At 39.1% G+C, this 14,642-nt stretch overlaps 1 protein-coding gene across 3 annotated transcripts in view; it reads right to left on the reverse strand.

Moving 5' to 3' along the window:
• LOC145989438 (katanin p60 ATPase-containing subunit A-like 1) overlaps positions 1 to 14,642 on the reverse strand; it is a 96,562-nt gene that overhangs the window by 1,634 nt on the left and 80,286 nt on the right. For all 3 annotated transcript variants that reach the window (XM_083124781.1, XM_083124782.1, XM_083124784.1), the window contains 7 exons: positions 14,244 to 14,452; positions 13,272 to 13,401; positions 11,263 to 11,626; positions 10,300 to 10,479; positions 6,856 to 6,998; positions 2,567 to 2,676; positions 384 to 510 (listed from right to left, as the gene is read on the reverse strand). In XM_083124781.1, the coding sequence (XP_082980907.1) occupies positions 384 to 510; positions 2,567 to 2,676; positions 6,856 to 6,998; positions 10,300 to 10,479; positions 11,263 to 11,626; positions 13,272 to 13,401; positions 14,244 to 14,452 (1,263 nt within the window). The remainder of the gene's footprint in view (positions 1 to 383; positions 511 to 2,566; positions 2,677 to 6,855; positions 6,999 to 10,299; positions 10,480 to 11,262; positions 11,627 to 13,271; positions 13,402 to 14,243; positions 14,453 to 14,642) is intronic.

Below are 14,642 nucleotides of genomic sequence, written 5' to 3' on the forward strand. Positions count from 1 at the left end.
CTTTCTTCTTGCCAGGATGTGGTAATGAATGTGAATGTCACTACTTTCTTGTGCCAAGCTTCATGATGGGAGATATTCTACATAGAATGTTTTTATAGGTTTTGTTCATATATTTGGAACAATATGTTGAATAGACTATATTCTCATGAATAGCAAATAAGTTAGCACTTAAAACTTTGTTATTAACATTCTAAAGCACTTGAGAATGGTTTGGAAAGTTATTTTAAAATTGCCTGGAAAGTCTGGGAATTTGTCCCTGGAGGGCGACAGTGGTATGTTTGTCTATCCACAATATACCCCCGTCCTCCCCAATGACACGAGGCATTTAACAGCCTCTACAAAAATCAGTGTTCAATTATAATTATCAGTTAGTGAAATATTACCTGCAGACGTTGCTGATATCGGAACCTGCATAGCCATCTAACTTTTGAGCAATGACGTTAAAGTCTAGCTCTGGGTCCACCGAAACTTCTTTCAAACACAAATTGAGCAATTGCTGCCTTGTTTCATCTAAAAGAGAAAAAATAATTGTGTTATGGGCGTTAGTATTCTTCGTACAACCTGACTTCCTTGTTCATTTTTTTCAAGCTTTTCTCGAGTAACATTCCAATTGAACTGTGCTCACGGGCCTCCCCGATGGTGCAGCCACTTTCCTCCCAGGGGAGGGGGTGATATCACACATGGAGGGATGTCATAGGCATCAAATTATAATACTAATTATTTTCCTGTAGTTTACGGTTATTACAAGCATAAGAAAACAGTTTTTCGTTGTGACGTTTCAGGAGAACACATGCTCCCTTCATCAGACATTTATTTTCATTTTGACTAAAGATCTTTAAAAACTGTTTTCTTATGCTTGTAATAACCGTAAACTACAGGAAAATAATTCTACAATGCAAGCAATGCATACATACAAGAAAAACTATTATAATACTAATGTTTTAAATTTCCGTTATTCACTTAAATTAAGTGTAATTAAGGTATAATCAACTATCATTTTAAGAATGAGATTATGAGAATCAATAAAATAATATTATACTATGCAATAACATACATTTACAGCAACTACTGGGATGAAACATCATCAAGGAAACTTTCTGTGAGGTTCTTCATCCCACAGAAAGCTCATTAAATTTGTTGCAACAATAGAAGCATACATTACACCAGCCTTGCTGCTCTGCATATGTCCATTTTTGAGACAATGAAATTGAATTTAATTATATATTACTAGTAACAGTTATCAAAAATAGACGATAATTTAAATTCAATTATTATTTTTTGTTTAATTTTTTAAAAAAACAACTAAATCGTTGCTTATTATTATGAGAAAGAAGAGCATGTTCTACATTTAATTAAAATGAATGAAAGAAAGGGAAAGTCAACATGTTTGTCAAATTTCGTAGTTATTGTCCAAATGCTTTATCAGGTTATTGAAAATTTTGGGGGGACTTTTTAATTTATGGAGGGTATTTTCCCCCCAGCCACCCCCCTGAATTCATCACTCAGCATAGTGGTAATACCACCTTGTAATCAATGGAGTCCCTGGTTTAATACCCAGTGGAGACACACAGTGTTTCAGATCCCACTAGGAAGAGTAGGTCCAGTCCTGTTTATCGTATCTGGGCATAAAGTGGAGTTAAAACAAAAACTCAAATACACTTTGCTCATATTTTATTAAAACAATAAAAAAGGTACCTGAAGTAATCAACACTGAGACCACTTATATATTTTATTCTGATTTTATGAACATGAGAGTGATAACACGACACTTTCCAATTTTTTTTATTTTTTTATTTTAAATTTGCAAGTACTATATGTTACTTAAATCCATAGACAAGTTTGGGATACACTGTCCTAAAATATCACTATTTAAAAATAAACATGAGTTATGAGTCATTGTTGTCTATTTTGCTAATTGCATTTTTCTTTCTTTCTTGTATTCATCTTTGCTCGGAATCCTTGTGAAGAAAGAAAAGTTTTTTATCTTATTGTGATCAAAAATTACTTCTGAGACATTGAGAAGTGACAGGTTACTGGTTGAAAAAGTTAATGAGAAATTAGGGTTGAGTAGGGTTTCAAACTAGAATAGGTACTCCATGATAGTCCTGCAATCAGTCCTCGAAGTGAGAGGGGATGCAGGAGGATGATATCTTCCCAGCTAGCAAAGCACCCCCCTTTTGCTGTCTCATATAAATAAGTTAAACCATAGGATCATCCCCAATGCTCTACCAAACATCCCACCAGCTAACATTTTTCACTTCGAGGTCTGGGGAATCAAGTGGAAGCCATACATTTTCATATATTTTTAAATCCGTAATTTGTCATGATTTTTGTAATTCATTGCAAACTTCCATTGTTTACAATACTTTCTAATTAATTTCTAAGATTTTTTTAAGATCACCTTTAATAATATTCTTTCACATAGTTGACATTTTCTCATTTCTCCCCCTTTTATCTAGCTTTATTTGCTCTCGATCTCTAGACTTTCTTTTAATCATCTCCCATATACACCATACATATCTTCTTTACATATAAAATACACCGTTGAAGTTAGGTTTAAACTCACCTGTAGGCAGTGGGATGTACACTCTTTTCTCAAATCTCCTCCTAAATGCTTCATCAATATCCCAAGGATGGTTGGTTGCAGCTAATACCATTATGACCTTCTCATCACCACTGAAAACAATATATTAACTATGTGTTACAACAACGTTACAAATATCAGATAATGACAATTTGTTAAAAGATTCCTGTTTTCATATGATTGCAGAATTTCTGTGAACAATCAATTCATAGATGTGTAAAAATGTCATATGTCAAAATGTATTTTTTTCCATTTCTAATGCCCAGTTTTACCATAAAAAATTCAACTACAGATGAGTTTACAAAGCGAGGAGCAGTGGACCCCTACCTTCCACCCCCCACAGTTTCCTCCATAATAGCTTTTCCGCCGAAATAACATTCCTTGAGTTTGAAGTTATCAAGAGCCTCCCCGGTGGTGTAGTGGTAACATCATCGCCTTGTAATCAAAGGTCACCAGGTTTGATACCCGGTGGAGGCTCATAGTGGTTCGGATTGTACTTTAAACTGTATGTCCAGTCCCGATTAGCTTATCTGTGCACAATGTGGAATTAAAACAACAATTCAACTAAGGTTGAAGTTATCGTGCTCTATGCAACCCACAAATTACAGTGACTGAACTGAAGTTATATGTGCCATATATGTTATATATGTAAGTTTAGGTTGATATTCTTTTCCAGGGAGGTGTGGCCCCTTTTGGACGTACGTGTCTACAACTACTGAAAAATAATGACTGTAAAATTAAATTATTAAATAAAAATACAAGAAATGCATAGATTTCATGTGCAAGCTCACATTTCCCTTTTGCTCTTTGATTTAGTCTTTAACGTATTTTATATTAGCATGAAATCATTATCTTGATATTGTAAACTTTAAGCCTTTCTTTCACTCTGTAATCTGTTACAAATCCAGAAGACCGCAAAACTTCTCATGATTGAGCATTTATAAATATATCTAGTATCTGGTCGAAGCAGACCAGAATATATTTTATTAATCCATTTACATTTTCCTTAATATTTATTTTTCAAATTGTCCGGGTGTGCAGAGGAATTTTTATGTGGGCCGACCTCCTTGGCGGAGTGGTTAGCACAACGCGCTACGACTCGCATTTGGATCCGGTTTTGACAAACTTTTATGTGTTATGGTCACCCACCCGACTGAGCTCCTTCCTCAACCGACGTCAGCGCGGAATGTCTTTGTTGTTAGGTTAGGTTTGATAATTTTAGTTTTCTTAGCATAAATACACTACAAGATTTCGTGGCTTCACAAAGAAATGTATTATTTATGCTAACAGAACTAAACCTAACAACGAGAACATTTATCGTGACGTCGGTTGACGAAGGTAGCTCGGTCGGGTGTGCAATAAATGAGACCCAACTTTTCCACTGCCGTGCTCTGCCGAGTTCGACTGACGGACGTTCTGTCGATGTGGTGGTCACATTGCCAGGAAAATTGTCAGTGTACCGATAGAGTTTGATGCTCCGAATGGACTGAAGTGGCCAACGAAATGTTATATTGGAAATATTATATGAGAGAGTGAAAGGGGCAGTTAACGAGATTTTTCAAGGATTTGTATTATTTGTGCGTATTTTAAATTACGGAGAAATGTATTTAGTGCTTTACAATTCTCTTGCAATTTTAAGCTACGTTTTCTGGCTCCCTAGTTCTTGATTAATGTGTATTATCGTTTACGTCGTTAACCAAGACAATACATCTCTTATTGTTTCACTATTGTCATCCAAACAACGTGCCGACCTCCGTAACGGAGTTTTTAGTACAGCGCGCTACGACGTCAGCGGTCCCGGGTTCGGATCCCGGCCTGGGCATGGGTGTTCTTTGTGAGTGTCCCTTCATCATATCACTGATCCTGATCTTCGCAGTTAGCCAAAAGTGACAGAAAAGCGACGCTTAATAACAAAAATCAATCGATTACCTAAACATTGCAAGAAGTCAAGCAGAAGATCTCAGAGCATTACACTTCTATGAGAAACAAAATAATTTGATCCGAATTGGTTGTAGCCGCGTATACCAGTAGTTAGCTCCAATGTGACTACTCACACTTGTTTACATTGCGTTCTTTTTTTTTGTACCGTTCTCTTGCTTGTACACCATTGTAGAAGTTGGTCCTAGACCGAATTTTACCATACCATAAGTTGCTGCGGAAAAAACATGTTCTTTTCCTGCGCTGTTACGCATGTTATTTGAAGGTCAGTGCCAGTTCGAAGGAAGTTGAGGAGAGGACAAGCTGTGTTTGTGCGTTTGGAGTTCGAGCCTTCTAGTCCGCTTGGTGACTTTCAACCTGACATGTTCCGCGAGTACCGTTAATTGGTTTGTTGCATCGTTGTGCTGTTTTGACGATATCCAAACGTGCCAACCTCCGTTGTGTGAATGCGACATGTACTGTGCGCCGTTCTTCACCCATTAAACCTACGCAGAGTAGCACGCCCGTTTTAATCGGGTAAATGGAAGCTCATTTGTTTATTGGAAACTACTACTAATTTGTTCAAGGGTCAAAAAGGGTGCTTGGCCTAACGTTATGATGTGGCTGCTATAGAATCCGCGACGGGGTGTATGAAATATTTACAAGTGGTTTCAGCTTCAGTGATTATATGACTGGGGTGGTTAACACAGCGCACTACGACCCCAGGGGTCCCGGGTTCGAATCCCTGGCATGAGTGTTCTTTGTGAGTGTTCCTTCATCATATCATCCTCGGCGTTGCGATTAGCCAAAAGTGGCAGAAAATCATAGCCAAACCAATCGACGACTGGTGACTGTTACAACAGTTTTGGACCCGCCTTCATAATATTACCGAAGGCCCTCTCTATTTACCTACATATATGAGCTGAGCATGTGTGTTGGACATAAAAAAACACATACTTGTGAAAGGCTTGATTTAATTTCTGTTATTTAGCGTCGCTTTTCTGACATTTTTCGCTAATCGCGGCGATGAGTGATGATACGATGAAGTTGATGAAGGGACACTCAAAATAACACCCATGTCCAGACCGGGATTCGAACCCGGCATCCCTAGCATTGTAGCGCGCTGTGAAAATCACTCCGCCACGAAAGTCGGCAGAAACTATAATTCACTTTAAATATGTTATAAGACTAGTTGTGAATTGTTTCGCCTGTAGGCATTCGATAAAACTAATTCTAAAAGTAACGTATACCCACTGTACGATATGTGAGAATTGTGACAGTGTCACTCCCTTCGATTTTTTTTTCTGGCTAGGCCCCCTGGTTATTGTTATGTTTTGCCCACATGACAACACGGCATTTACTTTTCAGGAACGGAAAGTTGTCCGCTACAAAGTTGTCACTGCTAGATGTTCTGACAAAAGCCGAGATTCTAAATGTGAATGTACAAACACCAGCAGCGCGTAAAGACCCACACCTTTCACCTTCAGCAGTGAATGCCAATCAGCTGGTAGAAGATGTATCAACGTTTCCTGCAGTAAGGACGACGGAGCACATATACGGGATTTCCGTGAGTAGTGTTATCATTTTTTATTTCTCTGTACGCTTTGTCCTGTTACTCAAATTCGCGAATGTTATAGTAGGTCTGTACAGTATTTTGACATATCTATATCAGACTATAACCACCTCCATATAACGTGTATATTGATAGTGACACGATACTAATAATATCGTCATCTTTCGATATCCGCATAAGAATTAACAAAGATCCTGCTGAATCTTATCAGTCACCTTGTCTGATATGATACAATAGCTCCTAGTTTATTTCTGATAGCAAGTATATTTTGTGGGGGCAGTCGCATTAAATATACCATTATATCCAAATGTAACATGAGTAATATATTTAGGTAAAACGTTTTTCAATTTTTCTCTTCAACGTATGGATGAACGACGAGGGGCTCCCCCTGTCCCTCTCCGGCGTCGCCATTGTATTATAGGTAGAGGTCACGTTTCCCATTGTGTTATGATTAGTACACGATGCACAGGAGTGTGAGGAATTGTGGGAAAAAGTTTTAGGTTTGGAGAAACTGGATCGCAACAAGAGCTCGTGAAGTGTGTGCCGACATTACTGGTCTAAAGCAACACCTGCTAAAGATAAATAAAAAAATAAATTTGCGACTTTCAAAAACATATTGCTTTTGAAAGTTAAATAACTGGAGTTGTATTCCTTCCTGGAACTGAAAGCGAATCACTTCTTATGAATTTATATTATAAAAAACTTGATGATGGTGTTAAAATGTTTTCTTAAGACAACATTTTAGCACAAAGCTTAGTAAATCATTCTAGAAAAAACTTACCTGGGAGAATTTAGTCCGTCCATTTGGATTAGAAGTTCTGCCTTAAACCTCCTTGAAGCCTCGTGCTCAGAATCTGTTCCCCGTTGTGAACAGAGTGAGTCAATTTCGTCGATGAATATTGTACTAGGTGCATAGAATCTGGCCTGAAAAGAAACGTGTAAAATATTAATGAATCTGAAATAAAACTACGAATGGCATATTTAGTTTTGACAGCAATCAAGTAGTTTCTAGTCTGTCTATACGCTGAAAAATACACAGGTGTTAAAGCAACACAGGCAGTGTTCAAGGAGGTCCACGCCACATTTTGATCAATGTTTAACCTCAATAGTTAAAATAGAGTTGATTGCAACGATTGATCTGTGGTATTTTAACATCACTGAGGTTAAACATTGATAAAAATGTGTTGTGGACCTCCTTGAACACTGCCTGTATCGCTCTAATGCAATTTTTTAACAGTATACATTAAGAAATAAACTTCAATACGCTAAATTCAATATCTAGAGTTCGATCATTAAAAATAATGTTGCAGAGATTTTTACCTGAAATGTGAAAGGGCGCTTTTAATACAATCATCGCCCTAACTAGTATATCGCTACATTATAAAATGAATGAAATTTTGAAGACATCACTTGACTATTTGTGTGTCAATTTCCTAATGGGACACCAATGGGTTCGTATAGAAATTACAAATTTGCTAAATTTGTTGACTTCCATGTTAAAACCGTGACTATAAGCTGAGATGTTGATGTTGAAGTCTTCCTATTAATCTTTGATTGATTGATTGATTGATTTGTTGTTTTAAGTCCACTTTATGCACAGTAAGGCTAATCGGGACTGGACCTACAGTTTAAAGTGGGATCCGAACCACTTGTACCTCCACCGGGTATCGAACCCGGGACCCCTTGATTACAAGGCGACGACGCTACCACTGCGCCATCGGGAGGCCCTCCTATTAATCTGTTTTATAATTTTTGAACTACAAAAAATATGAAAATGCCTAGACCTATCACTTTTAATAATAAAGTAATAGTATACGTTGTACAAAAAAATATATATTATGGAATGGAACGAACCCATAACAGACCTACGTATATTTTACTACAAACCCGTTGGGCTAACCAACTACTTCACGCCACATAAAGGATTAACGAGAAGCTAAGCATACACATTTTAAACTCTTTCTGGTTTTTCAACTGATCCAGCGATCGAGGTCAAATCTAGTGGAAACGAGAACTGAGCATGTGACATTCTTGTGGATGTGAAATATACTTTCTCCGTATTAATAAATGCACGTTGATACGATCTGGACGTCGGTCGTAATTTGGCGAGTTATAGCTCTGTGACTGACCTTTCGGCGGCTGAACGCCCGCGATTTTCGGATCAATTTTTTAGGCAACTTTCGTGTCAAGGTTGAATCACGCCTCTCACTGATCTGTTGTCTTAGAAACGTTGCTTTGTTTTTAGCTTAAGCTGAAGGAAGGAGGAGAACTTGGTTGCGAATTTAATTTTTCATACTTTTCCTATCAAATTATTCATTGACTGGTTTTCATCTGTCTCCTCTGTTGCTAAACCATCATAAAAAAACTACACTAACACATTGTTCATTAATTGCATGATGATAGACTCGAACCTCGGTAACTCCTTATTTCATGCCAACGAGGCTCTGGCGCCAGGATCCTCTGTGGAGTCGTGTTGTCCTGTTTTTGTCCTTGTGGTTGTGTGTGCTGAGTGCCACTTTACAGCCTCAGATTTTAATAGGTAAGAAGATGTTATCATCGGAAACAGCAGTATAATTTTAGTTCTATTTAAGTAATGAATGATTGAATAAGTTTTAAAAATTGAGTAAGGGAGTTTTTAATAGGCATATTTTTTCTTGTTAGGGACCTGCCTTTAATTTTGTTTTAGTTAATGGTCTTATACCGTATTGTGTGATGGACACAAATAACCTACGTGCTGATATGACCATATCAAAATCAATCAACCAATAAAAACACTACACTACACTAACACACACTTTGTTTATTAATTGCATGATCAAAATCTGAAATGACTCGGCAGTCCTAATGTAATTTTTGTACATGCAACCTACTTGCGCCTAGGTGTGTGGAGCTGCGTTTAAGGCATCAACCATCATAAGTTCGCTTCATTGATACTTGATATAATAGGTTGAATTAAGTCTTCAATTGACATTTACAACAATGAAACAGTAGTCAAATTAGCATATTACTCAATAATATTTTCACGACAATGCAGTATAATCGGCTTACAGGCACATTATACAGTTCGATAGTATCGATCTACTTGCCCTCTCCGATGGCGCAGTGGTAATGCCGTCGCCTTGTAATCAAAGGATCTCGGGTTCGATTCCCAGTAGAGGCATGTAGTGGTTCGGTTCCGATTATTCTGTATGTGCATAAAACCGGACTTACAAGAAAACTTCAAACTGTTGATCTAATTGAATTAGTCAACTGAATCTTTTTTTAAAAAAATAATTACCAAAGGAGACGAAGTAGTTTCGTTACATAGCTATGTATTATTATCTAGTGCAATAGACCTTTGACGACCAATGTTTGCAAAGGGACTTTTCTCTTAGCAAGAACTGGTCAGCGTATCGAGTCCCGTCGCCGCTGTTATCTGGATTCCTAGACCGGAATTTTCTGCAAAAATACTTTGTGATAGCTGCTTCATTATGCTTAGATGCTGGATGAACACTTGAAATTTGAGGATTTTCACAGGGCTAGAACTCGAAACTTTTCACGCCTTCAATTACGCGGTAGCCCTACTGCTTTCATATTTGATAGACTAAATATTTATCTTGATCGTCACGTTGTTAAGAAACTAATGAACAGTTGGGTAATTGTAAAAGAAAAGGTTTTTAACATATCAATTTTATTTTAACACATTGATTTTAATGATTTTGAATACACCATCGCATACCAGTTGCGTACCCAAGGCGGGTTATAACACCCAAAAGTGAAGAATTGTAAAATGTAGCATTGACTACAATAAAATGAAGCCTTCACGATCATAGCCCCCTTTCGAATTGTTGATTTCATTCATTTTGCATCGCTTTTCCGCCACTTTTGGCTAATCTCGACGAAGGTAATAAGATGGATGGACGAAGAAACAATCCACACATGGACGACACAACACAAACCCTACAGAATATATTCCTGGTTATGGATCCAAGTACAGTCACGAACACTTCTGGGTTGTATCGTTCGACGTTAATGGGATTGTTACAACCCAGAAGTGTCCATGACTGTACCAGAGCCTCTTTAGCATGCAAATAGGCAGCATAGGGTGTACTACGTGGAAACGAGCTTGAGATTGACACTAGTGCATTCAGAGAAGGTCACCCCTTATACCTCTCGTCTCCCCCCCCCCCCCCTTTTCGAAATCCATGAGCACACTACTATTATTGACACACACTTACTGACTTACCATTTCGAATAGGAGTCTCACTAGCTTTTCCGATTCCCCTCTGTACTTGGAAGTGAGGGTGGAGGAGGAGACATTGAAAAAAGTAGTTCCGCATTCTGTCGCCACCGCCTTTGCTAGCGTTGTCTTCCCAGTTCCTGGTGGACCTACCATCAGCACGCCTTTCCACGGCCTGCGGATACCCTGGGGAGAATTACAAATATTAAAAATCTAAGAAGGATGATTAATTCAAGGAGATAAATTACCAACCCTTAATTGTAAAATAAATATTCAGTTACTTGTATTCTGTTTGTCAGCTTTTGGTATCAAGGCTGTAGGCACACGATTGATTAGCAGAAGATGTTTAGAAATAGACCAATCAACTAGCATTAGTAGCAGTCACATAATAACACTTTCATTTTGCGGATTAGTGCTTTGTAATACATGAGAAGGTAATTCTCTTCCTAGAAATATGTTCTTCAACAATGAAAAACAAAGACACCACATGATAGGTAACCCCAACATAGAAAAAATGACTTGAGAATACTAAACGAAAGGAACAAATGCAAATCGGATTTCAAGAGCGAAACCAAGTTTCACAAGAAGAGGCTACGGCCTGAGAAATAGAGTGATTTCGTTTAGTTGTAGGGTATTAAAATTATACTTGAAATTGTTGAATGGAACTTGTTATTATGACGGAAAATGCTAATATTATAGAAAATGGCTCTAGCTTTGGGTTTGTTTTTAATGGTTCTGTTTGTTTTTAATTTAAATTTATAATTATGTTTGTACATTCCATACGTAATAGGCTTTTATCTCTGTTTTAATGTCCACTGGTAAGGTAGTTACAGTAAATTGTCATTCCTTAGTCTATATAATAATAGGGGAATGATTATATCTGTTCCGAGGCTATATTAGAGTTAAGTCTAAGGGCGGTGACTTACTAAAGATATTTTAATACAATAGCAAGTAGAAGACCACGAGTACCTTGAAGAAGTCTGGCATTAGAAGAGGAAGGACCACAGCTTCCTGCAGGATCCCCTTGGCTTCCTGCAGCCCGGCCACTTTGTTCCACTGCACGTCCGGGTTCTTCTGCAGGATATCCTTCTCAAGGGTGTCCACAAGGTGGCTCTCGTACCCCGCAGGGTTGAACACGCGGTCCTCCTTCTCCTCCTCTCCGGCCACCTCCACCTCTCCTCCGCTGCCCCCGCTGGTCACCTCCCTGTCCCTCTCTGCCGAGAGCTTCTTTATGGCTGGACGGAGGCCCGCGAACCGGGCTCTGCCGGTCACGGATCGGGGTAGCCTCTCCACGGAGCGAGATTTTCGACCTATGCCTGGCTGCGAGTTCGATCTGAAAAGGAAACAGAGGTGTGCAGTCAGTGGCGCTGAGAAAGAAAATAAGGTACAGTATAGAACCATACATTAGCATGGTCCAAACAGAGGTAGGAATTTAGCAAGTCACCCTCAGTTAGGTGTCAATGGACCTGAAAACACCCCACACGAAATTTGGTACCCGAGCGACATTTTACATTACGACCGTGCTACATGCGTTTTTTTTTTATTTTTCCAATAACTATTTCACGACCAGAATATAGGCATCTCCGTCGAACGTGCTCTATGACCCTAAAAGGGTCTGAACCAGTGGCGTATGCTTAGTCCAAAACCTGGACTATCTCACTATGGCACGTGGTCCTAAGCTATGGGGTAAGAGAGAAGACTAGGCTCACATGAACCCCGAAGTTATTAGACGTGGTTAGACACACAAATTTTGCTAGCTGTTTACTTCTTCAAGGAATCCACGTTACCATCCTAACGGCAGCCAGTTGCAAATTTCTAATAATTCAGGTTACCAACTTCTAATGATTCAATTCAAGTTGCCAACTCCTAAGAATTCAGGTTGCCAACTCCTAAGAATTCAGGTTGCCAACTCCTAAGAATTCAGGTTGCAACTTCTAAGAATTCAGGTTGCCAACTCCCAAGAATTCACGTTGCCAACTTCTAAGAATTCAGGTTGCCTACTCCCAAGAATTCAGATTTCCAACTTCAGCATCGCCATTATTTTCTTATTGAAATGGGTAAATTTGTTCAAAGTTTCTAATCGATTTTTCTTCTGCATTATAGTCTCTGGGCTTCAGGCTTCGCAGATAGCCAAGCTAGCCTAGAATATACGCTCCTGGTCTGAACACTTTATTATTTTTTATTAAAAACTTTAACTCAAAGTATACATAAGGTAATGATGGTCACAGAATATATATTTATAGCAGAAACATTAGATTGCAAGTTACGATTGAGCATCGTAATAAAGATTGGCACAGAAAATGGCCAAAAATAGCACACAGGCTGCTGTTGTGGCCTGCCATGTGCTTCTATCTGTATGAGAATGCTAACCCTAACAGCATCGTCTCTGGGTGGCTGAGAGAGCACCACCTATCGGCAGTGCAGCGAACGAATGTCAATTAGGTGCACATAATTCGCAACTTGCCGGAGACCGACCCCAGTGCGTGTCTGCGCTCCTTTCAGTGTAGATCCTCGTGTTCCCGTGTCCTTGTGTCTGTATGAAGTGAACAGTAGTCACCAGCAAAAACAATTAGACACAAATATTCTGAACTATTCGTTTCCCTGTAGTGTGTGTTGCCTACGGTGATAAACGAACTTCAGTAGCAAATCTGCAATAGCAAGTTCGCCCATCGTCGTAAAGTTAGCCAAAACACATGACACCGTGCAAGGAAGAGAGTATTTCAGGATCTCACATTTTTGCTGGTGACTGTACATACAAAAAAAACTAAAACAGGAAGTTACTGTAGAAGAAACTTGGTTACTTTTAAATCAACTAGAACTGAGTTACTTTCATAAGTAACCTTCCACACACACACACACACAGTAGCTAACGCAATTACACGTGGATGGCAAGAGCTTGTCGTTGATAAAAGACACACATAAAAGACAAAGAGAAAAGTTTAAGTAACCAATAGTCTTGCCTTACAAAAGTCCCTCACCTGCCCCGTGGGTTGATGGCGGGTAGAGTGGGTTGAATCTCTGGGTCCCGCCTCCTTAGCGATGCCACCCACTTATCCGACGAAGGCGGGTTGCCAGATTTCCGACTTGGCTCTTCATATCGCCTCGGCTCTGCAAATTAACAAAAGTTATTAACCATTTTACCACTAAATTATATTAATTTAAAATTACATTTTAATAAAGATCAGTTAGTGGTAATTATTGGAAACGCATTTTCGCAAATAAAATTCGATTTTCGAATATTCGTGCAGCGCAAACATGAGTTGTTTTTACAAAACTAAACGAAACTCCAAGGCTCTACAGCTTCTAAGGGCCAGGTCATGCCAAGCGTGTTTTTTTCATTGGATGGCGCGTCATCAGCGCATCGAGTTCCATCTCCGCTGTTTTCTGGCTTTCGAGATCAGAGCTAGTGCGAGGGGAAATCAAAAATTATCTACGCTTTTGCCACAACTTTTCTCAGGTTGGCCACACTGCCTTCACGTAGCTCCACGATGTCCTCTAGACGCTGGGTGAACGCCGAAATTTTGGGGCTCCCGCCGGGAATCGAACCCGGGACCGCTCGCACCAAAGGCGAGAACCACTTGGCTACACAGGAGATCAACATATTAATTCGCATATTATTTAATATTTTGGTACACATATATGATTGATATATTGATACTAGATATTTGATTAACATATTACTTACTTTTCAGTCCTAATTACTTATAAATGTATGTATGGCATGGTACGGTTACAGTCAGAAGTAGCTATGGTTCAAGAGGGAAATGTAATAGTAACATTCATTGTGTTTAATGTTTACTGTACACGAAATTATGCCCTTGCATGGTAGGCAATATCATGTGTTTAAATCTAATTTCAATTGCCTCTCCGCATTTATGACCCTGACTGTACGTACAATTAGAGTAAATTTCTAACGAACTATTAAAATAAAAATCGTAAATATTCTTTACCTGCACTGTGCTGCACATCGGGCGGCGGGTGGTGGGCTCTGACGGGCGCTGGCTTCTCCTGCTTCGAGGCGGCGGCTCTTCGGGCGTTGACTTTTGAGGGACGGTGGGTGGTGGTGATCTTGGTGAAGGTGAACGGCGAGAACGAGTCGATGATCAAGGAGTCCAGCATCCGGGCCATCGGATGGTGGAACTGTTGGTGCGGCGGTGGGCTGGAAAGAAGGGAAAATGCTATTTGAGACACTTATCGGGCTTTCTAGACAGGTGTCTGCTTCTAATCCTTTCAATTGTTCTCACGATGATGGGTTAATACTGAAATGTTGGGATTCCTAGCAGAGATCTAACTGTTCGCATAAAACTTCAGGGTGTTTCCTGTTATGACCCAGAATACACTTAGATAAT

The sequence above is a fragment of the Lepisma saccharinum genome, chromosome 6 (genome assembly GCF_977018435.1).
Source record: "Lepisma saccharinum chromosome 6, izLepSacc3.1, whole genome shotgun sequence".
Taxonomy (NCBI): Eukaryota; Metazoa; Arthropoda; class Insecta; order Zygentoma; family Lepismatidae; genus Lepisma; species Lepisma saccharinum.